The 26,716-nt window shown below is 43.5% G+C and overlaps 1 protein-coding gene across 1 annotated transcript in view; it reads left to right on the forward strand.

The window, feature by feature from the left end:
• The window catches only part of LOC126484811 (irregular chiasm C-roughest protein), a 410,474-nt gene that overhangs the window by 117,219 nt on the left and 266,539 nt on the right, over nucleotides 1–26,716 (forward strand). Inside the window, exon 3 of the mRNA XM_050108408.1 lies at nucleotides 12,127–12,263. Within this exon, the coding sequence (XP_049964365.1) occupies nucleotides 12,127–12,263 (137 nt within the window). The remainder of the gene's footprint in view (nucleotides 1–12,126; nucleotides 12,264–26,716) is intronic.

The raw sequence follows: 26,716 nt of genomic DNA on the forward strand, positions 1-26,716 counted from the left end.
TACCTATGGAGTACCTGATTGCAGGTACTAGCAGATGGGAACAATGGCAGGATGGTGTCCACAATGAGGAAATGAAAGAAAAACTGGGAATGAACTCTATAGATGTAGCAGTCAGGGCGAACAGGCTTAGATGGTGGGGTCATGTTACACGCCTGGGAGAAGCAAGGTTACCCAAGAGACTCATGGATTCAGCAGTAGAGGGTAGGAGGAGTCGGGTCAGACCGAGGAGAAGGTACCTGGATTCGGTTAAGAATGATTTTGAAGTAATAGGTTTAACATCATAAGAGGCACCAATGTTAGCATGAATAGGGGATCATGGAGGAACTGTATAAGGGGGGCTATGCTCCAGACTGAACGCTGAAAGGCATAATCAGTCTTAAATGATGATGATGATGATGACCTATGGAGTGTCTTGCACTATCCACCGAGTATCTGGGAAGTCCCCGGCGAGAGAGGTTGATGTGACCGATCATACACGTGGGCTATTCGGGAAGTAAGATCCGATCGGTCGCCAAGTGGAAACCACTCAAAATTCGATGAAGATATGCACAGATGTATCGAGCTGTGTCTCTAGTATTGCCATCGATCGCGTCGCTCTCTCAGTTCTGAGTGCGCAGTGAGCACGTAAAGGTGCCTAGGAAATAGCGACTCTCGCCAAGTGGGAGGGTCTGGCGAGAGATTCCACATGACGTCATGCAGCCCACGTAACACAACTGCCACGCGGTTTCTTCTTCAAGACAGTACTCGAGCGCACTCTGCTGGTGCAATGAAGAATCTCGTGCAGCGTTATCGATGGAAAGTGTTTGATCACCCACAATACAGCTCGTAACTGGCTGCCCCTTACTTTCATCTCTGCTCATATCAACCTCTTGCTTTGAAGACAATATTTTGGTACGGTCAACGAGCTGCAGACCGTACTAGAGTATTGACGGTAGGGACAGGCGGCTGTCTTCTTTGACGAGAGCATTGGAAAGCTGGCACAATGTCTAAGAGCACAGTTTCAACAGTTACAGTGCTAAAGCAGATTTGTATCTCGAGAATGATCGGATGATCTGACTTCAGAGTCCCGTAGCTAAGCTGATATCTGCAACAGTCACTCTAGGAGAAAACGCGGATGACCTGAATCTGGATGGTTGGAAGTACAGTTCAGCTCTCCTCGTTCCGGTGAGGCGTTGCTACGCAAGGCGACTATGTAGAGAAGTAGCTGGAACGTGTAACTAACTGTTGCAAATGAAACACTTCTGCTTTTCACAGTGGCTTCCATTACGCTACCGATCGGAACTTACTTCCGAAATAATCTTCATACATTAACGAACGAACGAGGCACAACATGGGCTGAAACGAGAAGACTCGCCGGGTGACCCGGCGTCACTACAATGGTGCATCACTTCCGCCGTGTCTGATGCTGTTTTGTTTCTTTTTTCTCCTCAGTATCTATTACACACTAGAAGCGTCATTTAGTTCTCCCCGTCCGACTTGGCGCGTCGTGCCGTAGGTCTTCCCCTTTGGTTCTTCATGTACACTCCTGGAAATGGAAAAAAGAACACACTGACACCGGTGTGTCAGACCCACCATACTTGCTCCGGACACTGCGAGAGGGCTGTACAAGCAATGATCACACGCACGGCACAGCGGACACACCAGGAACCGCGGTGTTGGCCGTCGAATGGCGCTAGCTGCGCAGCATTTGTGCACCGCCGCCGTCAGTGTCAGCCAGTTTGCCGTGGCATACGGAGCTCCATCGCAGTCTTTAACACTGGTAGCATGCCGCGACAGCGTGGACGTGAACCGTATGTGCAGTTGACGGACTTTGAGCGAGGGCGTATAGTGGGCATGCGGGAGGCCGGGTGGACGTACCGCCGAATTGCTCAACACGTGGGGCTTGAGGTCTCCACAGTACATCGATGTTGTCGCCAGTGGTCGGCGGAAGGTGCACGTGCCCGTCGACCTGGGACCGGACCGCAGCGACGCACGGATGCACGCCAAGACCGTAGGATCCTACGCAGTGCCGTAGGGGATCGCACCGCCACTTCCCAGCAAATTTGGGACACTGTTGCTCCTGGGGTATCGGCGAGGACCATTCGCAACCGTCTCCATGAAGCTGGGCTACGGTCCCGCACACCGTTAGGCCGTCTTCCGCTGACGCCCCAACATCGTGCAGCCCGCCTCCAGTGGTGTCGCGACAGGCGTGAATGGAGGGACGAATGGAGACGTGTCGTCTTCAGCGATGAGAGTCGCTTCTGCCTTGGTGCCAATGATGGTCGTATGCGTGTTTGGCGCCGTGCAGGTGAGCGCCACAATCAGGACTGCATACGACCGAGGCGCACAGGGCCAACACCCGGCATCATGGTGTGGGGAGCGATCTCCTACACTGGCCGTACACCACTCGTGATCGTCGAGGGGACACTGAATAGTACACGGTACATCCAAACCGTCATCGAACCCATCGTTCTACCATTCCTAGACCGGCAAGGGAACTTGCTGTTCCAACAGGACAATGCACGTCCGCATGTATCCCGTGCCACCCAACGTGCTCTAGAAGGTGTAAGTCAACTACCCTGGCCAGCAAGATCTCCGGACCTGTCCCCCATTGAGCATGTTTGGGACTGGATGAAGCGTCGTCTCACGCGGTCTGCACGTCCAGCACGAACGCTGGTCCAACTGAGGCGCCAGGTGGAAATGGCAGGGCAAGCCGTTCCACAAGACTACATCCAGCATCTCTACGATCGTCTCCATGGGAGAATAGCAGCCTGCATTGCTGCGAAAGGTGGATGTACACTGTACTAGTGCCGACATTGTGCATGCTGTGTTGCCTGTGTCTATGTGCCTGTGGTTCTGTCAGTGTGATCATGTGATGTATCTGACCCCAGGAATGTGTCAATAAAGTTTCCCCTTCCTGGGACAATGAATTCACGGTGTTCTTATTTCAATTTCCAGGAGTGTATATATGAAGATAATTACAAATAAAATAAAGTAATTTTTACTCAATGGCTGTAAACTACTACACTTGGTCTGGTGCCAGATACTACATACTTTAAAATGGACAAAATGATGTAAGTAGAAGTACCTGGTTTCAATTAGCGGTCCGAAGAAGAAAAAAGGCATAGTCCCGAGTTCGAGTCTCGGTTCGGTTTCAACTATTACATTGCTAAATCCGGTTTGTACCGGGAGGAGGATGATCGGATGATCAGACTTCAGATTCCCGTAACCATTAACTAACTTGGTTTTGGCATCAGTCACTCTAGGGGAGAACACGGAAGGCCTAAATATGAATGGTTGGAAGTACAGTTCAGTTCTCCTGCTTCCGGCGATCCGTTGCTCCGTAGATTGCCATTTGCAGTGAGACACTCTATATTCACATATTTATCGGACAGCTGTTTTAGATGACTTGCTCATGTATTTTTTTTTTTTTTGACCGTTTCAAGGTAAACGATAGGAGAAAGTAAAACGTCCCCTTATAATAATTGTGAATTACTGTGCTGATAAACTTCTACGTTATTTGGTTTTCAAACAGGTGAGCAAAACTCAACGTGCGCACACATTTCTCTCTTTACTTATTCCGATCATCAGCAAACTGACACACAATATTTTTAGCGCAACGCAGTCTGACTTTCAATAATCCCTACAGCAAAATAGCCCTGACTAACAATAACCTATACCTTTCATGAATCACTTACCTCACAAAAATCTTCGTTACTCGAAGTACTGCAATACAGCGAGCGCCAATACCGCCAGCTAAATAAAAGATTCTAACTACTGAAGGCACTAAATATACTTAAGGCACTAAATACTGATGGGCATAGTTAGCAAATGAAAGATTTTTATAGAGAACAACCAATGTATTTACCTTAATATTGTTCAAAAGTCTTCATATATATATATATATATATATATATATATATATATATATAAATTTTGTGACATCCAATTAAACAAATTTCCTTTCACTGACGGAAACACGTGCAGATCGTGCTCACATAGTAATATCTCAAAACTCTGCCATCTCTCTCCCCACATCCACCACTGCTGGCGGCTCGCTTCCAACTGCACAACGCTTCGAGCTGTTCACATCCAACTGCCCAACACTACACAAGCGAATATTCCAACAATGAGTCCAACCAGCCACAGACTGCACACAGTTCAGTCAGTGATTTTCATACAGAGCGCTACGTGGCTTTACCAATATAGAAACCTAAACAGCCTACTTACAGAAGAGCCTACAGAATGGAAGAAGAAACAGACCATATTGATACCGGCACTGACTTCATCCACTCTGGTGCTTGACCATAGGTTTCCACTCTCAGCTTTTATTGCTGTATCATATCTGGCATGACACTGTTGATATATAATTCATCGACAATGAAAATTAACTCGTAATATGAGTTAGGTTCAATTTACAGCGATTGAAACATTGGCGAGTTGTTTTGGACTTAAAAAGTACTGCTCTCAGAAGAAACCAAATTTTCCGCAAAACTAATCTTCACAATTCTACTGAAATACTTAAGGTAATCGCCCATCGTAAAATACGATTCTGTGTCTTTCTCGATGCATTCATCTGGGATTGTTGCTTTATTACGGGTATTGACAGAACAACTTTCGTGCACGGCTTGGTATGAATTCAGTCACCCGTTTCTTCACCGTCGAAAATGAAGAAGAAGACGTTTTGTAAGCTTCAAACATTTTGTATCATTCTCGATTTCCAGTAAACTATCTAATACAAGGAAATGAAAGAATGACTTTCCAGTATATTTGGGAAGAACTCTCTCTACCTGGCTTTTTAAAATATTTGCACATCGGTTTTACATTGCATTTACGTTAATACGCAGCATAAATAAACATTTCAAAAACGAAGATACTTCTGTTGATACCAATGTTACCTCTGTACTCTGTATGTTTGTAATATTTAATGAGTGATAGGCATGCCTTAAGTGGTCATTATATTCCATTGGATGCTATCCCATCTCATGGTCCCTCAATGGATAAGTGTTCCATTGGTCTACTTTTCTTATTTGGAAAAATAGTACCACAAAACTTTTACAGCTAAAAACCTTTTAATAAGTGTTTGGTACTGGCGTTCACACATGGTATGAAGTTACTAAATGACTTCAAGTTCCAATAACGTCGGTTACAGGCTACAACCTTGAATCACTCCATTATCAAGTACTTCTTCATTTTCATATCCTTAGATTCTTACAACTGTGATCTGGTTTCTATAGAAGTTGTGAATAATTTTTGGGACACTACATTTTATTTGGGGTGCTGCTTTTAGAATTTTAGTGACTGTGTTGGAGATACCATTATCAACAGCTTCTTCTAAATCTAATTGTTCTATATACGTGGGTTTGTCAGTCTTCAGCCCAACTCTCAACGTAAGTCCCAGGGTCATTGTTGTTTTGAGTGTTCCTACTTTTATACGAAGCCAAATCTGACCTTAACAGTGGATAGCTTATAAAAATTCACGTCCTTTCCAACAGTAACTTATGCTTATAATTTCGTAACGTCAGCTTTCAGCGTCTGGCTTCTCTGGACTTGGAAGTACCACATTCTTCTTTGAGTCTCAGGATATTTCGATACTGCCGTGGTACGATCTCCCATGGACTTCAATAATTCTGAAAGGATGCAGCCCTCCGCCCACAATCCATCCAATATGTGTACCTGTGCATGTGAATTTGTCTGTGTTTCTCTATAAAACAACTACTCATTTATTTTCCTATCTTAACTGACAGATTCTGGTTATGAGCAAAACCGAAACAAATTACGTTTTACACTCTGAAAAATAGTGGATATTCAAGACTAACAACTATATAAAGTTGTGACAGTGAACGTGAGTCTAAAAAATGTATGACAATTACAAGGTTTGTTGCATTTAAAACTGACCTGTCGAAATATCTGTCCTGTAGTGTATCCATAACTCGATACCTAAAAGCAATTGGTAGAATACTAACAGAAGGTACCCCGCGTAGATTATACATAAATTCCTGTAACGAAAACGTTTCGAATTACCGCCTATAAATAGGGCTAAATTCAGCTTCTAAATCCTCACTTCGAGTGACTGAACCGCTTCCAGCACTGTAGAACTGAGGTCGGAAGACAGATTTTCCCCGTGAGGCAGTGAACGCTGCACTGTAAGTCCTTTTCTGGTTTTCGGAGAATTACCCTCAAATAGTCTCCAAAGACTGTCGTCAGCTATGTTTAGTTAAGAACAACAAGAAACATTCATTTCCCTTAATCTTCCAGGTATTGTATCGCAAGCATCCAGAAGCAGTATCACGAACCCCAGACAACATTTTCATCAGTAATGCACGGTGGTAAGCATAGTCTGGATCTGCGCTTCCGTTGCGGTCTTGACATGAAGTGCTCGGAGACTTCTGAAAGATGTTTCCCGAGGTTTTTTGGACACACTTCTGTTACCCAGGAAAGCTAGAGAAGGCTTGTTGTACTTGAAAGGATGAACGATGTCTAACAGGAATCATTTGCTACCACCTCTTCTCGTTCCTAGTAAAAAAAGTGGCAGCCAACAACTTATTTTTAATTAATGCCAGAACGTGTTTCAGGGTTTCATCCATCTTCAGCAGCGGTGCTACAGTACACAGCTATCGTCTGTTGGAATGTATCGACTTAGTTACGAATTTTATAGATGCCATGGGCAAAATAAAAATTGGTTTACCTATCACATTTTACGAGTGACATAATAGCGTTTAAGTTTCAGTTAAGGCGAACATCCCTTCTTTCAGCATCCAGTAGCTCCTTATTCTAGTAGCACGCTTATATCATATGCATCATGATACTGGTTTACAACTGGAACACATTTGCATTAAGGTCGACTCACGGGTTTGTTTATTTCGGAAACTACTAGGGAAGACAGTTAAACTTTTCCTATAAGTTCGGAAATCATGTCTGAAGTCAGCTGCAATTTCATACAACTACATGTGTGAATACACAACAAGGGTTCAATGCTGAACTTTGTCTCAGATACGTACTTATGAGACTGTCGCTTTGAAGCTAGCTGTATATAGCCGAAAGACGTTGGTTCAAATGGCTCTGAGCACTATGGGACTTAACATCTATGGTCATCAGTCCCCTCGAACTTAGAAGTACTTAAACCTATCTAACCTAAGGACAGCACACAACACTCAGTCATTACGAGCCAGAGAAAATCCCTGACCCCGCCGGGAATCAAACCCGGGAATCCGGGCGTGGCAGGCCGAAAGACGCTACAGGCTATGGAGAAAGTATGTATGTCATACACATTTTCCCACATTCGTACAGTAAAATTCTAATTGTGCCTTAGTTTCGCAAATAGACTGGTAAACCCCCTTACTGGGAATTTATTTCATTTTACATGTCGTACTTTTCATATAAATATTTAAATCCCTATAGTCAGTTCATCATATGTAAACCACATTATCAATAGTGGAGCATCTTGTTTATTAAACAAATAATTTAATTATGACCTAGAGACGTTAGCTGACATTCTGAAGTATCTGATAACACCGTATTTACACGTAACTGGTTTGTGTAAGTGGTCAAAGCTATAGCCACAATATGAATAATTGAGTGGATGAGTAATCTTCTTTTCCTAACTTCCCTCACCCTTATTTCGACAGACAACTCGCTGCTTTTCGTGAAACCTTCACTACTCAGCAAAAAATTTATCATTGACGCAGTTTCCGTGTTGACAAATGATACGTTGCGTTCACTTTGTGCGACACTTTTCGACTGTCTCCTCTATTTCTCTTCTTATTGAATGCTGAAACGAGTTATACAGAAGAAAGCCTGAATTACCTTTGAACAGGCCAGGAGCGACATTGGAGGAGACTCTGCTAAGGACGCAATTTTCTTAACGAGAGAGTAGACCCCCTTAGAAATGGGTCAGCCGTCTGTGAGGCGTTGCGCGTCATCGCTTCGACAGCTGACGCCGGGCACTGAATGGCTTGTTAACCGAAGCGTCTAAATCGCAGTCCTTACAAATAAGCAAACCACCAGATGGTCTGCGGCCACGAAAGTAGAAGGCGACCCAGAGTAAAGGGGAAGCAATTTCAAGGCATCGACAACTAGAGCGGATACAATCTTTTTTAAGGAGGGGTAGCTCACTCCATATCCTATTGTGTTTTGTGTTTAGTGCAAGAAGGTCGGTTGATATAACTAGAGACATTCATGGAAACGTCCGTTCTTAAGGCCACAGATTCGAGGAAAATAAAAATAAATTAAGGCAGCTCCACCTTTTTTTCTCTCATCCTGCCATTACCTTCTCTTGGTCCTTTTTAACTTGGTGGCCCCATAGCAGAATCTTTAATTTTCCTATACAGATTATAATGTTTATCGCGAACTTTACTGTCGAGAATAATTGAAAATGCTCATAAAATTGTAAACTTCGATTTTTAATGATTGCTGCCAGTTTTGTTAATTTCTCTGTTGTTTTAATCGACTTCAATCTGTCGCTGTCCCTTTTCTCTGGACCAAGAATATTCCTCGTAATTCTTCGTTTCTCCTCCAAGTGATTTTCCATACCATTTTTTCGTAAAGTTTAATTCACGCGCAGATTCAGGTTTGATCTGCATGTTGCAATGTGTAACCCATGTATACGTGGACATGCACTTCACATGTCACACACGAAATGTTTCTCCGTGAGTTGTTTCTAAGGATCGTTGTAGGACTATCAAATTAATTTTTGCGAAATATTTTGAGGTCATTAGTTATTTTGTTCAATTTCTTTGATTTACGTGGTTCAGTGCTATTATGCTAAATCAAAACATCTTGTCATGAACCACGTCAGTACTTAGTGTACAAAACGCTGATTGGAAAATTTCTATACAAAAGAGGCCTCACGTATTTATAATACTTGAGAGTAGCGGTGAGAGATTACGTATAAGTGACACATTACGGGAAAAGGTTCTTACTACAGCGAGGAATTTCCGTAAAGGAAAGGAATGAGTCAGAAGAACACCTTTCGACATTGAAGTAGTTAAATCAGTAAGTGGCTCGAAACAGCATACCCAGACACTCCGGGATGATGATGGCATTGAAACAGAGGATGACACGCGTAAAGCTGAAATACTAAACACATTTTTCCAAAGCTGTTTAACAAAGGAAGACCGCACTGCAGTTCCTTCTCTAAATCCTCGCACAAACTAAAAAATTGCTGACATCGAAATAAGTGTCCAAGGAATAGAAAAGCAACTGGTATCACTCAACAGAGGAAAGTCCACTGGACCTGACGGGATACCAATTCGATTCTACACAGAGTACGCGAAAGAACTTGCCCCCCTTCTAACAGCGCCGGCCGCGGTGGTCTCGCGGTTCTAGGCGCGCAGTCCGGAGCCGCGCGACTGCTACGGTCGCAGGTTCGAATCCTGCCCCGGGCATGGATGTGTGTGGTGTCCTTAGGTTAGTTAGGTTTAAGTAGTTCTAAGTTCCAGGGGACTGATGACCACAGCTGTTAAGTCCCATAGTGCTCAGAGCCATTTGAACCATTTGAACCTTCTAACAGCCGTGTACCGCAAGTCTCTAGAGGAACGGAAGGTTCCAAATGATTGGAAAAGAGCACAGGTAGTCCCAGTCTTCAAGAAGGGTCGTCGAGCAGATGCGCAAAACCATAGACCTATATCTCTGACGTCGATCTGTTGTAGAATTTTAGAACATGTTTTTTGCTCAAGTATCATGTCGTGTTTGGAAACCCAGAATCTACTATGTAGGAATCAACATGGATTCCGGAAACAGCGATCGTGTGAGACCCAACTCGCTTTATTTGTTCATGAGAACCAGAAAATATTAGATACAGGATCCCAGGTAGATGCTATTTTTCTTGACTTCCGGAAGGCGTTCGATACAGTTCCGCACTGTCGCCTGATAAACAAAGTAAGAGCCTACGGAATATCAGCCCAGCTGTGTGGCTGGTTTGAAGAGTCTTTTGCAACCAGAACACAGCATGTTGTTATCAATGGAGAGACGTCTATAGACGTTAAAGTAACCTCTGGCGTGCCACAGGGGAGTGTTATGGGACCATTGCTTTTCACAATATATGTAAATGACCTAGTAGATAGTGTCGGAAGTCCCATGCGGCTTTTCGCGGATGATGCTGTAGTATACAGAGAAGTTGCAGCATTAGAAAATTGTAGCGAAATGCAGGAAGATCTGCAGCGGATAGGCACTTGGTGCAGGGAGTGGCAACTGACCCTTGACATAGACAAATGTGATCTATTGTGAATACATAGAAAGAAGGATCCTTTATTGTATGATTATATGATAGCGGAACAAACACTGGTAGCAGTTACTTCTGTAAAATATCTGGGAGTATGCGTGCGGAACGATTTGAAGTGGAATGATCATATCAAGTTAATTGTTGGTAAGGTGGGTACCAGGTTGAGATTCATTGGGAGAGTCCTTAGAAAATGTAGTCAATCAACAAAAGAGGTGGCTTACAAAACACTCGTTTGACCTATACTTGAGTATTGCTCATCAGTGTGGGATCCGTACCAGATCGGGTTGACGGAGGAGATAGAGAAGATCCAAAGAAGAGCGGCGCGTTTCGTCACAGGGTTATTTGGTAACCGTGATAGCGTTACGGAGATGTTTAACAAACTCAAGTGGCAGACTCTGCAAGAGAGGCGCTCTGCATCGCGTTGTAGCTTGCTCGCCAGGTTTTGAGAGGGTGCGTTTCTGGATGAGGTATCGAATATATTGCTTCCTCCTACTTATACCTGCCGAGGAGATCACGAATGTAAAATTAGAGAGATTAGAGCGCGCACGGAGGCTTTCAGACAGTCGTTCTTCCCGCGAACCATACGCGAGTGCCGGCCGCGGTTCTAGGTGCGCATTCCGGAACCGTGCGACTGCTACGGTCGCAGGTTCGAATCCTGCCTCGGGCATGGGTGTGTGTGATGTCCATAGGTTAGTTAGGTTTAAGTAGTTCTAAGTTCTAGGGGACTGATGACCACATCTGTTAAGTCCCATAGTGCTCAGAGCCATTTGAACCATTTTTTTGTTAAGTCCCATAGTGCTCAGAGCCATTTAACCCCATTTTAACCATACGCGACTGGAACAGGAAGGGGAGGTAATGACAGTGGCACGTAAAGTTCCCTCCGCCACACACCGTTGGGTGGCTTGCGGAGTATAAATGCAGATGTAGATTCTGATTCTTGGGAGTTTATCACCCAATTTTATGAAATGTCGCTGGAACTTACTGAAAATCACCTCACTTGAACGGTGCACGTTCTTCTGGCAAAGCTTGAAGAACAGCTATTCAAGTGCGTATTGCTTCCCTGTTTATTTGTCACTGAATGAACGTCAGTAATTCCAGCAATAAATCACATAAAAAAGTATGGGTACTGAGATGGCAGATTTAGACAGGGTTGGCTGAAACGGCTTGAAAAGCTTGTAAGAACTTTGCATGGTAAGTTGTGCTGAAAAATAACTGTTAACAAAAAATTCGATACTCTGCGCCGCTTTCGAGTTAATTATCATTAACGTTAGCACAAATTCAACGGCCCGCTAGAGACAGTGCCACCAACCCTGACCTTTGTATAGTTTCCTACAACCGAACAATAGAGCAATACAAAAATTCAATATGAAACGGTAGAAAAGATCGAACCTGAGCCAAAGTCAGAACATCTCGTGCGGTATGATCTATGTTGTGAGAACAACTGACTTTAATTGAGTCGGTGGAGTTGGTTGAATCAGCGCACATCGGTATGATTTGCTTACTTCCGTGCTAATTAACTCGAAAACAGCACACCCTATTATATTTTTTTCGTAATATTTCTCTACACATCCTATCCTGCAACGCCCTTACAACCTTTTCAGGCTGTTTCTGGCTCCCCTATATACAGTAATATTGTACAAAGTACGTTGAGATAATGTAGACAGGAGAAGTGTTCCTATAGGAGGCCTACAGAATTCCACTTACCACGGATACCGTTCCACTCTTAAGGCTAGGTTGGTAACTTTTTTTAAATGAATACAGCTGATTTCCTTCCCAGTCCTTCACGGTCGTCGTCGACAGAAGATTAAACGCTTATCTTTCTCATGTCCCTCATTTACAATAGCGTGAAATAATTTTTCTGAGTAATTTCTTTCCAGTTTTATCACTAGCTCCTTTTTAGCGGTGATTCTCTTTCTGTGCTGCAGGTATCCTTGAAGCTGGAGGTCTGCAACGGTTCGAGCAGCAGCCGGAATACACGGAGGTCAACGCACGCGAGGATGCCATCCTTGCCTGTAAAATCATCAACAAGAAGGGCACGTGCTCCTGGCAGAAGGACAATAAGGTATCCACAATAGCAAAGTATTGCTGCTGCTGCACTGCTTACAGTTCATGTCTTCCTCTGATGTATTTGTGCTGCAGTATGAATAAATCACATCATGAAGACGTAGGGAAAGGCGTGGCAAGACGGGGAGGTGGGGTAAGACGGAGAAGGGCTATAAGCTACAGTTAGGGTGCTGCCATCTGTGGATAGCTACGTCAACATCATCAATACACAGGTCCCAGTGTTCGACATTGCTGAACCTTAGTTTCACGGCGGTTTCTGTGAGCTTTGCAAGGCACGTCCAATTGTTATACTGATTTGGAATGTTTTACACCTTTCGAGGTCGTAAAACGTGTTCCGTGAACATTTGTCCAGACTGTATATATAGCACTGAATAGTACGTCTTATTAACAGTAAACTGCTGTGTCTGTAGTCAATGTTCACTAAATATTGTTCATGTAGACGTAACATAACCTGACAGCGTGGTAGGGGCCCAGACGGGGTGGGGCAAGATGGGGAGCTTCCCCGTCTTGCCCCTACTATTTGTCCAACGATTACGTTCTTATCGTCTCATGTGTTTACCTCACTGCGGGTTTTGAACACGTACATTATACGTTGAATACAATTGTAAGTAGAATGGTATTCGTTATTCAAACGTTTCCTAATTAATTACAAAGAGTGCCTTAGGCTATATGGGGAATAAAAAAACACAAAACGTGCAAAGTCAGTATTCTTGGTATGCTTTAACGACTGACTATTGGAAATATGGTATTCACTATATAATATAGATTACCAGGAGTGATCTGACTCAATAGTACGTTCCACGTGTTTGATTTCAGATGGTTCGCAAGTATCGGCGACAAACGTCTAGGCAAGACTGGTCATTGGAGTCAATGGAAGGCGCTGTAAATGCTGTTATAGAAGGTCATATGGGTTCTTTCAGGGCTGCTCAACAGTTAAACGTGCCACAGACAACGATTGAACGACATGTGGCAAAGATATGTGCTAGTCCTGGCTATGCAGTTGTGAAAAAGTTAGGACCAGTCACTAGTGAATTTACCCCTGAACAAGAAGCAGAACCTAAAGACTACTTAACACAGATGGAAGCACAGTATTTTGGCCTAACACTTAAAGAACTTTGTGAATCTGCTTTTCAGCTAGCTGAACGAAACAACATCAAACGTCCGCTTATTACTGCAGCCAAATATGCTGGAAGAGATTGGTTAAATGGGTTTCTTGCACGAAATCCTACCTTAACAATACGAAAACCAGAGGCCACGTCAATCGAACGAGCAATGGGGTTTAATCGAGTTGCTGTAGATCGGTTTTTCGGTCTGTTAGAAATCAATTAGACACATTGAAGTTTACGGGAGACAGAATTTTCAATTGCGATGAGACTGGTTCAACAGTCATTCCAAAGGGTCACACACACAAAGGTTGTTGCTTTGAAAGAGCGCAGACAGGTAGGAGCAGTTACTTCAGCAGAAAGAAGCCAGACTGTGACTGCAGAAATGTGTTTCAGCGACGGGGTGCTACGTACCACCTATGTTAAATTATCCTCGAAAACGAATGCAACAAGCGTTTGAGACTGGCCTACCCCTCGTGCCTGGGCAGAAGTCCAAAAAACTGGTTGGATGACGAAAGATTTTTGACTTGGTTTAAGAAGTTTATTGCTTTTACTGGAGCGTCAAAGGAAAGACCAATATGTCTCATATTGGACGGCCACAAAACGCATACCATGAATTTATAACTGATAGATATGGCCCCCCAAAAATTGGGTTGTCTTGCTGTGTTTGCCACTACACTGCTCACACCGTCTCCAACCATTGGACGTGGCATTTCTGAAACCTCTCAGTAAATTTTACGAAGTTGAAGTAAGATCGTGGCTTCGCACCCATCCTGGAAAAGTTTTTACGCTGCATCAGATCGCAAGTTTGTTCGGAAAAGCCTTTATTCATTCAGCTACAATGTACACAGCAGTGAACGGGTTTCGGAAAACAGGCATTTGGCCTGTAAACAGAAATGTGTTTCAAGAAGGTGATTACCTTCCCTGTTCAACTACAGACATTAATCGAGCTCACACATCTGGAGTTACAGAAACGGAAGACGAAATACCAGAGATGTTGTCAAGACGTAAAACACCTGAAAAATTAACAACTGACGATCAAGCTTCTGTTTCGTCTAACTTTCAGGTTACCAGCCCTGGAATGGTGTTAGCTATTCCAAAGGTGGGTAAAAAAACCAAAAGAAACCATTTAACAGGCGTGGAAAACCCATTGTTTTAACCGAATCTCTTTATATGAGTGAACTATCTGTAGAAATTAAACGAAAGGAGTCCCCAAACGTGCTGCATGTAAACGAAAACTCTTCTCAAAGACCAGAATGGCATTTTCAGTCTGCAGCGGTGTGTGCCCTGATACGAAACTTCCTGGCAGTTTTAATCTGCCAGGAAGTTTCTTCTTCCAAAAGAACATAATGACAACGAAAAAGTGACGAACGTTACCGACGTCTTAACCACCCCTTCATGCTCAAGGGATAATAAACTGAGGTCGAATGACAACGAGGAAGAGAGTGAAGAATGTTTATACTGCTATGACTTCTCTGGAGGAGGCTGGATACGGTGTATTAGCTGCGGACGCTGGGCCCACGACACTTGTGCAGGGATAGAAAGTGATGATGACGAGGCTGTCCACACTTGTGTACTGTGTGAAAGTAAGAGGCCTAAATAAAATGTAATACCTGATTCCAAAATTCGCAGAACCATGTTACGAAACCTTATCGTCACATGATTTCGTTATTCCAGTCCTTATTTAAGCTTTAGAGATGAATTCGTGCTAGTTCCCCATATTACACCACATATGGGGTAAGACGGGGAATTGGTAGTTTATGTTTCAAATCGAGATATTTCTAACTAAGTATAACAAGTTGGCAGGTTTCTTTGCATGCTATGGTAATTCAATGGTTAAGCAAACAAATGGTGTTCAAACCTACTTGAATTTGTTTATTTTTGTCGCTTTTGTAAGGGTTTAAAGTTAGCTTTCCCATCGTGCCCCGCCTTCCCCTATAAAGTCTGGTTCACAAGTTTGAGTAACTGTTTATGAATATTTGCGCATTCAGTACGTAAATAATTTCGTAATACCGCTTACCTCGCTACATTCAGGTACAGTGATATGTAAAGTGAAAGAAGATATATCTTACAACACTTCACCCTCGCCGCGCGGAGTGGCCGCGTGGTGAGCGGCGCCGTGTCACTGACTGCGTGGCCCCTCCCGTCGGAGGTTCGAGTCCTCCCTTGGGCATGGGTGTGTAAACAAACTGTTCGCAGTAAAAGCTATGCATTTTCTCCAGCACTGAACCCATACGCCAACTGCTCTTTGTAAAATGTAAGTGGCACACCGTTGTACGCAGTTCTTCACAATTAGTCACAACTAGTTCTTTACTTTTCTTTTCTTTTTATGTCATCAGTTGTCAGAGTGGCCTGATACGGTCCGCCTCGACTTTGTCTTATACGCCAAACTCTTTACCTGAGTGTAGTACTCCTAGTACATAGTATGTAAGAGAGAGGAATTCGCTTCCGGGCGCATCAAAAATCCAGTGAAAGTGTCGTTAATTTTATTCCACCTTAATTATGAACTGCTTCTCTCGTGCCTTTACCTTTACTAAAGGTAAACTGAACGTCTTCTCATAGATCCTCCACTTCTTTCCCCATTCGTCTACATTATTCTTGTCACCGACTTGGATAGTGCAATACCTACCACATTTATCTGCCCCTGGTGTCTTAGGGATTTCAGAATGGCGTTCTTCCGAAAGTCAAATGGTACGATATGTCTCCAGTGACACAGATTCAACACATATGAGTAATCGTTCCGTTGCCACTTTCCACAGCGAATTTAAAAATCCATTCCTTCCGCGTTGTTAGTTTGTTACTTTTTCAGACATCTGTTGAACTGTGACTAGAGTATTGAATCTCATATACGTTCCAAATCAATATCCATTTCATTTTCTATTACATTAGAAGACATTTCCTTCTCTTCTGTGAAGCCCTCAATGAACAATTTTCTTATATCCGCTCTGTCCACTGCGATTAATAGTAGGATTCCTTTTGCACTTGTGATGTCAATTGCATTGCTTTTAAGCTCATAAAAAATTGTTTTGACTCTCCTCAGCATTGAATGTGGCCGTCCGATGCTTCTTTTCTTCAATGTACTAACACATTTTCCTGTAACCAATACGCTGTAGCTTCTCTGTATTTGTTATATGTTTCGTTCCTCAGTTACTGTATAACCTTCTTTTAGTGAGTTGTTGCGTGTTTCATTCTCTCGTCCACTCACCAAGGAATCGACTTGGTAGCCGCAGTGAATGTCCTCCACCTGTATTCCCTGACTGCGCTTGTTTATGCTCCTGTAAACAACTTCATTCACTGGTGTATATTTTACGTTAACAGATCGTCTTTGCCGGCCGTGGTGGCCGAGCGGTTCTAGGCGCTTCAGTCCGGAACCGAGCGACTGCTACGGTCGCAGGTTCGAATTCTGCCTCTGGAATGGATGTGTGTGATGTCCTTAGGTTAGTTAGGTGTAAGTAGTTCTATGTTCTAGGGGACTTATGACCTTAGAAGATAAGTCTCATAGTGTTCAGAGCCATTTGAAACATTTTTTAGAGATCATCTTTGGGCACAGTTTATAGCCATCTGCTGATCCCGGAAGGTTGATAGCTCTCCTTTGCACTGAGCTCAATTACAGCAAGTTGCAGCTGTTTGAAATTATTCATTTTTAACGAAAACACGGTTGTGTAGCAGGCGTAAAGATAATGTCTTATGTACAGGCGATTTTGGACGACGTACAGTAGTTGTGGTCATTTTGACTTTAGCATTGGCCAAAGGAACAGTACTGTATCCGCACAGCTCGTTCATAATAGTGACAGAACCGTGTGAACAATGACTGCAAAGCTATCTGCTTAAGAAAAGTTGCTGCTGTTTTGTTGCCTAGTCATATATTCATTGAAGCCACTTCATATTTAGGTTCTTTGTGGGGTGAGTGATAATATGCAATCATGGTAACTCGCTTAAAAGTTCTCCAACTTAACTCAGTACGTGAAATCATCCATTGGGTGCGTAAACGTTAGTGTGTTTCATAAATGAGCTGTTTCAGAACATTTCGAATTGTCACAGCTTAAGTTGGAAAAAATATGCAGCGCAGATCTTTACTCTTATCTGCTTCAACCTTTGAGAAGAATATACGTTTAAGGATATAACTTTCTTCATTAAATGCTTAGAGATTTGTTATTATACTCTATGTCATTTTTACAAGTGTCTATCGTATTCAGCATTAAATCGGTGTTGGCGACCTACCTTGTTTCTTCTACAGGTTTTACCGGTATTTGTCTTGGAGCGAATTCGTGGTAAGGTACATACCAACAGCTTCCTAAGCCGGACGTCATATGCATCTGAAATGTACTTAGGCTCCAAAACGTGGGAAAATAATGGTACCCTCATTAAGCAGTGGATGTCATAGATTTCTTGGTTTACCGGAGCTATTGCCCATTAAACTTCTGATCGGATAATAAAAAGGGATTTTTTTACAAAATCTGTACTTACATGTCGAATTTACTTCTCCACATAGTCGCCACACAGTTAAAATGATTTGTCCTGCCGTAATGCCAGCTCCTTTATCCACTCATCAGATAATGGTGCCGTCTGCTACACAGCCAGTTGTTGACAGCATCCTTGAATTCACCGTCGGTCGTGAGGGGCTGAGTAGACAGCCTGCTGGGGAAGAAGTCACCTAGCATCAACTCTCTGCTCCAAGAAGGATACTCAAAAGCCGTCCACCCAAACGGTTTTAGTTCTTCCTTCGATAGTCAGTACAGGATAACGCGTTTTCGTGAATAAGATTCATTCCATCACTAAGCATCCCACCCTGTTTTGTTTTAACCTTCGCAGTTTCAGAAGAGTTTCACACCACCTCATGTCTCACGACAAAAAAATACAGTAGAAAACGCAGGATGCTCCTTATGGCGGTCCCTAGCGATCGCTCCTTCATGTGGCGCTAAAGTCACTCTCTAGAGCAGGAACATCATATGTTCCTGTGTACACTATCCTCGAGGTACAGCACCGTATCAAAAGTCTAGAATTCTTCACAGTCTGGTACAGAATTTAGTTTAGAGACACACTATACTTCACCATAATCCTTCGAAAAACTGTTTCTTCAGTTGCCAGAACGCTTCAAAAAATTATTTTTTCAACTCACCTTCCCTACTAAAGGTTTTCGGTGACCGACGCACACCATAAAACTTCTCAGTATTACACCTAAATATTAATATGGTCTTAGAAGCTTTCTATATAAAATGCTGATCCTGTAAACAGCCGCCCATTTGTCTTTTGTACTCACTATTTAAGCGCATTTAAAGAGAGCTGTTATTATACGTAAACATTCTATCGTGATGGAAGTGCCATCTTATGATAAACTGAGATAATTTGATACTGACGCCGAAAACAATCGTCAGTTTATTTATTTCTTTTGTATAATGAACGATTTATGGGCTCTCACCGCTGCCATCCTCAGATGCACAGGGGATCACATCTTGACTTCATCGCAGCCCAGCAGTAGGGCATACTGTAAAATCTATGTCCACAGCAGCACTAGGGAACTTAACATCCTCTAAAATACTGGTGCTTATACATGTCATCGGTATATCAATTGAACACGTTGCTGATGCTAGCTATACTGAAATTTCCCGATACTGTCAAATGAAGTGAAGCAACAGCCTAAGCGAAGTTATGGGCTTTGTCCACCGATTTTAATTGTTGTGAGTCCTAAAACGAAAAAATGAATTACTAACTTTCCTTACTTTTGTCGATTAAACGTTTTTGAAATAATAGTTAAAGCATTTGGTGCATATCTCGTGAGCATATTTTGTCATTTATCAATAAACATTTACTATCAACTAAGATAGCATTAGTGCTCAATTCCAGATACCACTTGGTGCTGAAGAATGTTGTTTGTCGAGCAGATGTTCTCTGAAACAGAAGATTCGATCTACACTGTGTGATCAAAAGTATCCGGAGACCTGGCGGCAAATGACTTACAAGTAATGCTGGAATTCAATATGGTGTTGGCCCACCCTTAGCCTTGATATCAGCTTCGACTCTCGCAGGCGTACGTTTAATCAGGTGCTGGAAGGTTTCTTGGGGAATGACAGATCATACGTCACGAAGTGCTGCACTGAGGAGAGGTATCGATGTCGGACGGTGAGGCCTGGTACGAAGCCGGCGTTCCAAAATATTCCGAAGGTGTTCCATAGGATCCAGGTCAGGACTCTGTGCAGGCCAGTTCATTACAGGGATGTTGTTGTGTAACCAATCCAACACGGGCCGTGCATTATGAACAGGTGTTCGATCGTTTCGAAAGACGCAAGCCGGCCGCTGTGGCCGAGTGGTTCTAGGTGCTTCAGTTCGGAACTGGTCGACTGCTACGGTCGCAGGTTCGAATCCTGCCTCTGCCATGATTTTCTAGGGGACTGATGACCTCAGGTGTTAAGTCCCAAAGTGCTCAGAGCCATTTGAACTATTCGAAAGATACAATCGCCATCCCCGAATCGCTCTTCAACAGTGGGAAGCAAGATGGTGCATAAAACATCAATGTAGGCCTGTGCTGTGATAGTGCCACGCAGAACAACAAGGGGTGTAAGGCCCCTCCATGAAAAACACGACCACACCATAACAACATTGTCTCGGAATTTTACTGTTGGCACTACACACACTGGCAGACGACATTCACCGGCTATTAGCCATACCTAGACCCTGCCATCAGATCGCCACATTATGTATCGTGATTCATCATTCCACACAACGTTTTTTCCACTGTTCAATCGTCCAATGTTTACGCTCCTTACATCAAGCGAGGTGTTGTTCGGCGTTTACAGGGGTGATCTGTGGCTTCTGAGCAGCCGCTCGACCATGAAATGCAAGTTTTCTCACCTCCCGCCTAACTGTCACACTACTTGAAGTGGATCCTAATGCAGTTTGGAATTCCTATGTGATGGTCTGCTTATTACACATTACGACCCTCTTCAACTGTCGGCGGTCTCTGTCAGTGAACAGACGACGTCGGCCCATACGCTTTTTCGCTGTACGTGTCCCTTCACGTCTCCACTTCACTATCACATCGGAAACAGTGGACCTAGGGGAAATCTCGCTCGCAGATATATGACGCAAGCGACACACTATAACCTGACCACGTTCGAAGTCCGTGAGTTCCACCGAGCGCCCCATTCTGCTCTCTCACGATGTCTATTGACTACTGAGATCGCTGAGATGGAGTAGCTTGCAGTTTGTGGCAATACAATGAACCTAATATAAGAAACATATGTTCATGGAGGTGTCCGGATACTTTTGATCACATAGTGTATACCCCGTCCCACAGGCTACAGCCCTCCAATTACAGACTCTCTCTTACATCAGGTAGGCGATTACAGTCTGGCTGCGAATTGAAGAGCGACAACGCTGTCACAATGAAACACACTGTCCGTGACATCCTAAGTACAATAACCTATATTTTGCTAAATGAAATAATAAAACAAATAAATTGTGGAAAATAACCTGTGCTGCTGGAAAAGTTACAGAAGTGTGCTTTGAAACTCATGCTATTACGTTTATGGACTGGGTTACTGTGAGTATAATATTTTAGTTAGATTTCTTGTGAAAGATAGTGCACAGTGATGATTAATCCGTGGGTGTGGAATAGGGAAACAGTGAAGAAAAGCTGTATCAGTGAATAAAACTGGGAGTGAGAGAAAGATCGTCTGTCCATGTTTAGTTAAGTTTGTAGTATTTTGTTACGGCACTAGAAAATTTTATGTAATCAACCTTAGCGTATTTGTCGCGTATGCACCACTTTTAGGAAACATTTAATTTATTTATGTTTCTGTACGGTTGATCTTCACACAATGTCAGAATAACTGCAAACGTTTTGGCAGTTCACGAAACGTGGAGATATTTTGTAGTAAATGCAGTAGAAGTAAGCTAATATCGCCACTACAGAGATAACATAGAAAAGGAAATGGTGTAATTCTGCTGGAGAGCTCACATTGGCCCTATATTTATATTCTCTTCATTTCACATCTGCTCTATTCCAATCTGTCACTAGGCCGTTTCAGCTTTTCGTAAATAGGAGCGTAACAAAATACATGCGAAATAGCTTGCCATTGTAAGTTTTTGTCTAACACGTATTGTTCAAAGACGAAAGAACTTCATGAGGACCACAGAATCCCTAAAGGTAAGCACATCAGAATGTTTAATCACCATATCTTAAGAGCACGTAACTACAGCAAGATGAGTCATTCGAATACTGTCTTTACATCCATTTCTCACAGACACACTGAAGGTGTTTTGGACCATACTCAAATTCAACTATATTCAGATAACAAAAGTTACTGATTGGCTGCTCTCTTCACACTCTCTTCTCATGGGTGACAACAGCAAGGGATACTGTTAGAAAGTCATTGATGTAAGCTCTAAATAGTTACTGTTAACGTGCAGACGTAATGTACACCTCTGCAAGTAATCTGGTGCCACCTAAAAAATCAACGTAGTCTTTTTGCCATTCCCGATCACCCTATTGTCTCCTAATTCTGAGATTTCGACCGAGCTGTGAATCATTCGTGCTCGTAACTGTCATGACAAGGACGCCTGTGCACAACACTCGCTAAATACACATTCAGATAATGTAGCGGCTATCGTCTTCACGCGCCAGTGCAAACTAATTTCACGACTGCAGTTGATAGGTATCGCAGTTAATATGCAAGGGCAATCTGGTATGAACATATAATACAAAGCCTTGTGCAGTCGCTTACGCCAGAGGGATTTCATATGGTGCAAGCAACCTCAGCTGGCCAAATATAAGTTACCCCTTGAGAAAAAAAACAGTGTTCGCTTTGGAGCGATACAGATTACATAGAGACCATTCCATTGGTGACGAAGTCACGCCGGCGAAGCAATGTGCACTAACTAGTCGGTTGTGTGGAATCAGCGCTGTAACATGGGTCGACGCAGAGACGTGACGCAAAGATAGATAGTCTCATGATGGGACGTGCCCATGACCACACTAAAAATGAAGTTATATCAATGTGGAGTATCCAAAGTTCCTGGCCCTGTAACATGACGTACGAACAGAAGTTAACAGACGGTATGTTGTAACCTGTTGTGACCACGACCGGAACGGTCTCGGGGTGGGCGAGAGAGCGGCGGGACCAAACGGAGAGCACCCGGCGAACAAACAAACGAACGGAAAGGACTGACACGAAACAACGTCGGACAATGGAGAGAGACCTTACGACGACAACACGCAAGAAGCAACGGACTGACACAGACAACCAAACGAATCCAAGACGTCCACTATTAACGAAAACAAAGAACGATGTACACGCTGTCTGTTGTCGAGGTGATGTGTCGAGACTCACGAAACAATTAGACTCGCTGGCTGATTTTGCCGAGGATGGGGCCCCTCCACGCCCACACCAACGTGGTAACCAAACCAAACGTTCTACTGTCACCCTCGTATAACATGTTAGTTTTTGAATCAGGAGTCACAGGATGCGGGCTGGGTAAGATTCCTCATTTACATGGTCCTTCAGGAGATAGTAACTGGACGAAAGCGATCGTAAGGGCGGTTGTAAGGGCAGAGGAAAAAAAAGTGCCAAGGCAAGAGCCAATGGAAAAACCTCTGCCACCCTAGGACGGGTAGTAAGGGCAGTAGCGGCTTGCTAGCTGCGACAGTGCATGCAAGGTGTAGTTATGTTAGTGCGAGGTATCGTGCATCGTTACCTTTGTCGTTGAGGAAGCTCGTCCTAGGGCTTGCTGCAGCTGCTGCGTCTCTGTAACAGTTCAAGGTCGTCATAAATTAGTGGGCGATCGGTCATGGATCAGCTCACAGTGGAGCTGGTGTGTGTGGCTGATTTGCGTGCTGTGTACACTACGGTTTCCCTGCAGTTGCCTGTTTCTCGGCGGTTGGAGTATCTGGGGTTACCAGTAGTAGCTGGTCGGTGGCTGAGAGAGGCCGGCTCATAAATATCGTGGGCGCCCCTATTGGCAGCTGGAACCACGTGTTCCACTGTAGCGAACTCACACCAAATGCGGGCCAAGACGCGCGCGGTGCCACAGCTTACGGCGCGATGGTGCAGAGACCTCTTCTTCGACGTCCATGACGTCTGGCGGGGATTCAAATTCCGCAGCGCGCGATACCAAACGGTAACTGGTGAAGAATGTCATATGGTGTCAGTGGAAATCATTTTCCATCCCTGAAGGAACTGCAGTTTTCGATAAACGCAGTTACATTTGAGCAATTTCCGAGCGAACATAGCGTAGGGACCTGCGTAAAACGGAGGTTTCGAGTAGAGTACCTCGCAAACAGCCATCGATCATAGCGATATAGAAACATGCACGTCTTCAGTCCACAAAACAACACAGACATTGGACGCTAGCAGACGGAAGGCGTTGTGTCTTTTACCTCGTGAGGCGTCGAACGTACAATGTGGGCGTTTAGTTCTGGTCAGAGAATGTTCTTTGACGTTCTGGCGGTGTTTTTCGTACCATGACTACAGACGGATCTAAAAACAAACGTGATTCACATTTAGGTGTTTACGTGATAACTGCAATACCAACGACCAACCACAGAGTTGCCATCTAATCTGTCCACTGTTGTCGTATCGCAGTGCTACCCTTTTGTCAGTTACCACCCTCACTTTCCGGCGATGCTTGTGGCCACTAACGTAACAATCCTGGCTCATCTGCATTGTTTCCTCGTGAGGTCTGTTTACTTTACGTCATATGATATCTTACACGGATTGCAAAAACGCGCAAAAAAGTGCTCTGCCAAGCGAACTCAATACCGCACGGTAATGGTCAGAGCATGAATGTGTCCAGAACAGTAATGTCCAGCTGCTGCTGTCGCATCTATATTGTGTGCAGTGACAAACGTTAAGCGACAACATCGCCCCTCCCTTGCCTAACTGTCAGTCACTTCGTTATTTTCATTATGGTATAGGTCCCACTCATTCTGGTTACCGTGGGGATGTGTCAGAATGAGTATTTCGTCAGTCCCAGCAACTAAGTGAAGCCATTTCTTAAACATCTTCATGGTGACTATTCTGTAGAAACTCCCGTCTGTCAGAACTGTTCACACATACACGATCATGGTTTTCGAACACTATGCCGTCCTGTCACACCTCGACTTCACGCTAAATCAACCGAACTGAATGCCGTAGGAAATGTCTCCGATTACTTGGAACAGAGGACGAAGGGCTCTCTTCCTAGCCGTATGCACGGCCAATATCAAGGCAAGTGATGATTACAGACAGGAACAACGCCACGTGTCCTGTGGGTGACATATTTTGCTTGGTTTACTTAGTTTTTCTCATATCATCCACACACGACTCTCACACATAGTGCCCACACACCGTCTCGAGTGCCGTTTTCTTCCCAGTGCTATTATATTACGTTTATAAAATGCGTTCTCCATCTTCGTTCTGCATATTGCGGGGCAGCACTGTTCATACCTAAGTCGGTTTGCGAATGTAATGTAACATACGCAAACTCTGATTTTATCCATTAGGGACCCGACGTAATGGCCGATACAATCATTGTTACAATGTCGGATCAACTACGTTTCGCAGTAAAAAACACAAAATTGAGGCGCTTCAAAAGGGCAAGTCCCCATCAGCAGAACTATTACGCAATAGTTTATAAATGGGATCAAGAGAAAAAATAAATACGCTACAATTCGTGCTCACTTCCCATGACCCATGTCCTCTTATATGTGCTTGCAACGGATGCAGCGGATAGATCAAACCAAAATTAGATGGCTCATCCATTACTGAGTACTGGCAACTTTGCAGTAACAGTATTCAAGCCCACACACCTGCAGAAGGATCCATCCGTGTCACATAAATTAGTTATGTGTCTATATTCGGGTGACTTCTCGGAGGTGTGTGGACCGAGTTAACGATTGGCTGTAGCTGTTACGCAACCAATGCCCAGGGCTGCATTCGCCATTTCATTTTGGTTTGTTTTATAGCGTGGATCGATGATGTGGAGGCACGCTTTAGAAGGATGCTATTGCAAGGAAAGGGACAATGGTGTTTAATATAATTATTTGTATTTTTGTCTTGATTGCTGTTATAGATTCTCAAGTAACAGTCCTGATGGTTAAAAATTGTTTTTACACTGTAGAAGGTGGGCGAGCCCCCATTTTAACATAGAAACCTAAACTGCTTGTGCAAAAATTTACATTGGGTGGTAATAATCTGGCTGTGGATCGTACAACGACGCCTTCGCTACAATGTACTGTGCTGTATGTGACGTCCTTAGTACAATATACTCTTCAAGCCAATATTTACCTCAAGCAAAAGAGAAGACAATTTGAGAAAATAAATTTTAAGCATTTTGGCCGTTAGAAGTATACCAATAACTAATCGCTTAAACATCCACCTGTTTTTCATCATTGAACACTAGCATATCAGAAAGCATAAGTCTCAAATCGCTTGCGTCTCTTTTTTGTCGTGGTTCCTTATAACGAGTCTCTTACGTTTTGTGACTTCGTCTATACAGTTCTGCCACTCCCAAATCTGACAAAAAGCTCACAAGTGAATTATGCTGTAAATAACAGTTCTCGTACAAAAATGACTTTAAACAGGAACCAGCGAACATGATTCGTGCAGTCTTATTCTGAAACTCATTTACGGGGAAACAGGTGTAAAATATTTCTTTTCCGCGTGCGAACGCAGTGCTGATCCTCACGTGAAGGAAGTTGGTACGCCGTAACTTTGGAAGTTGCCAACCTCGACGGTGGCAAGTTAGGGGTGCAAACTGAACTGTTAAGGCGATGGGCTACGGGCGTGCCAAATGGATCGTTGCTGACGCTCTGAAGAACGAGCAGGGGGGAGTTGTCGAACGGCTCAGCGCAGCTCCGTGATTCAGTTTCAACTAAACAAACGGCACCGTCCCGCAAAGACGCGCGTTGTCTAGTTATGACCTACATTTCTCTTCTCATTCCAGTGAACACGGTACTCTGCCGAAGTAATTTTTAGTCGAGTATACTTCAAATTTTTAGCACTTCATTGCATTTTGTTTAAAATATTTCTTCCTCTACAGAGGCAGTTTTATCGTTTACTTCATTCCAGTTTGCTTTACTTTCATGTAAAGAGACTAGATAGCTGATCAGCGAAGGATTATCTGAATACTATATTCGTTACAACAGTAGGAAAGACATATCGGAAAAGCTCGGGAATGAATGAGGGCAGAAACGTTAATTAATCCATGTTAGTTGAGGTTGAACTCTCAATTACGAATTGAATTACATGAAGCAATGCAGCAGCGCGACACAGTTCATACTTATTTATACCAAGATGTGTTCTGAACTTTCGACACATCTTCAGATAACGCAATACAATGTTTCCTTTCGTATAACATTTTCTTGCTGTAT

The sequence above is a fragment of the Schistocerca serialis genome, chromosome 6 (genome assembly GCF_023864345.2).
Source record: "Schistocerca serialis cubense isolate TAMUIC-IGC-003099 chromosome 6, iqSchSeri2.2, whole genome shotgun sequence".
In the NCBI taxonomy this organism is placed as follows: domain Eukaryota; kingdom Metazoa; phylum Arthropoda; class Insecta; order Orthoptera; family Acrididae; genus Schistocerca; species Schistocerca serialis.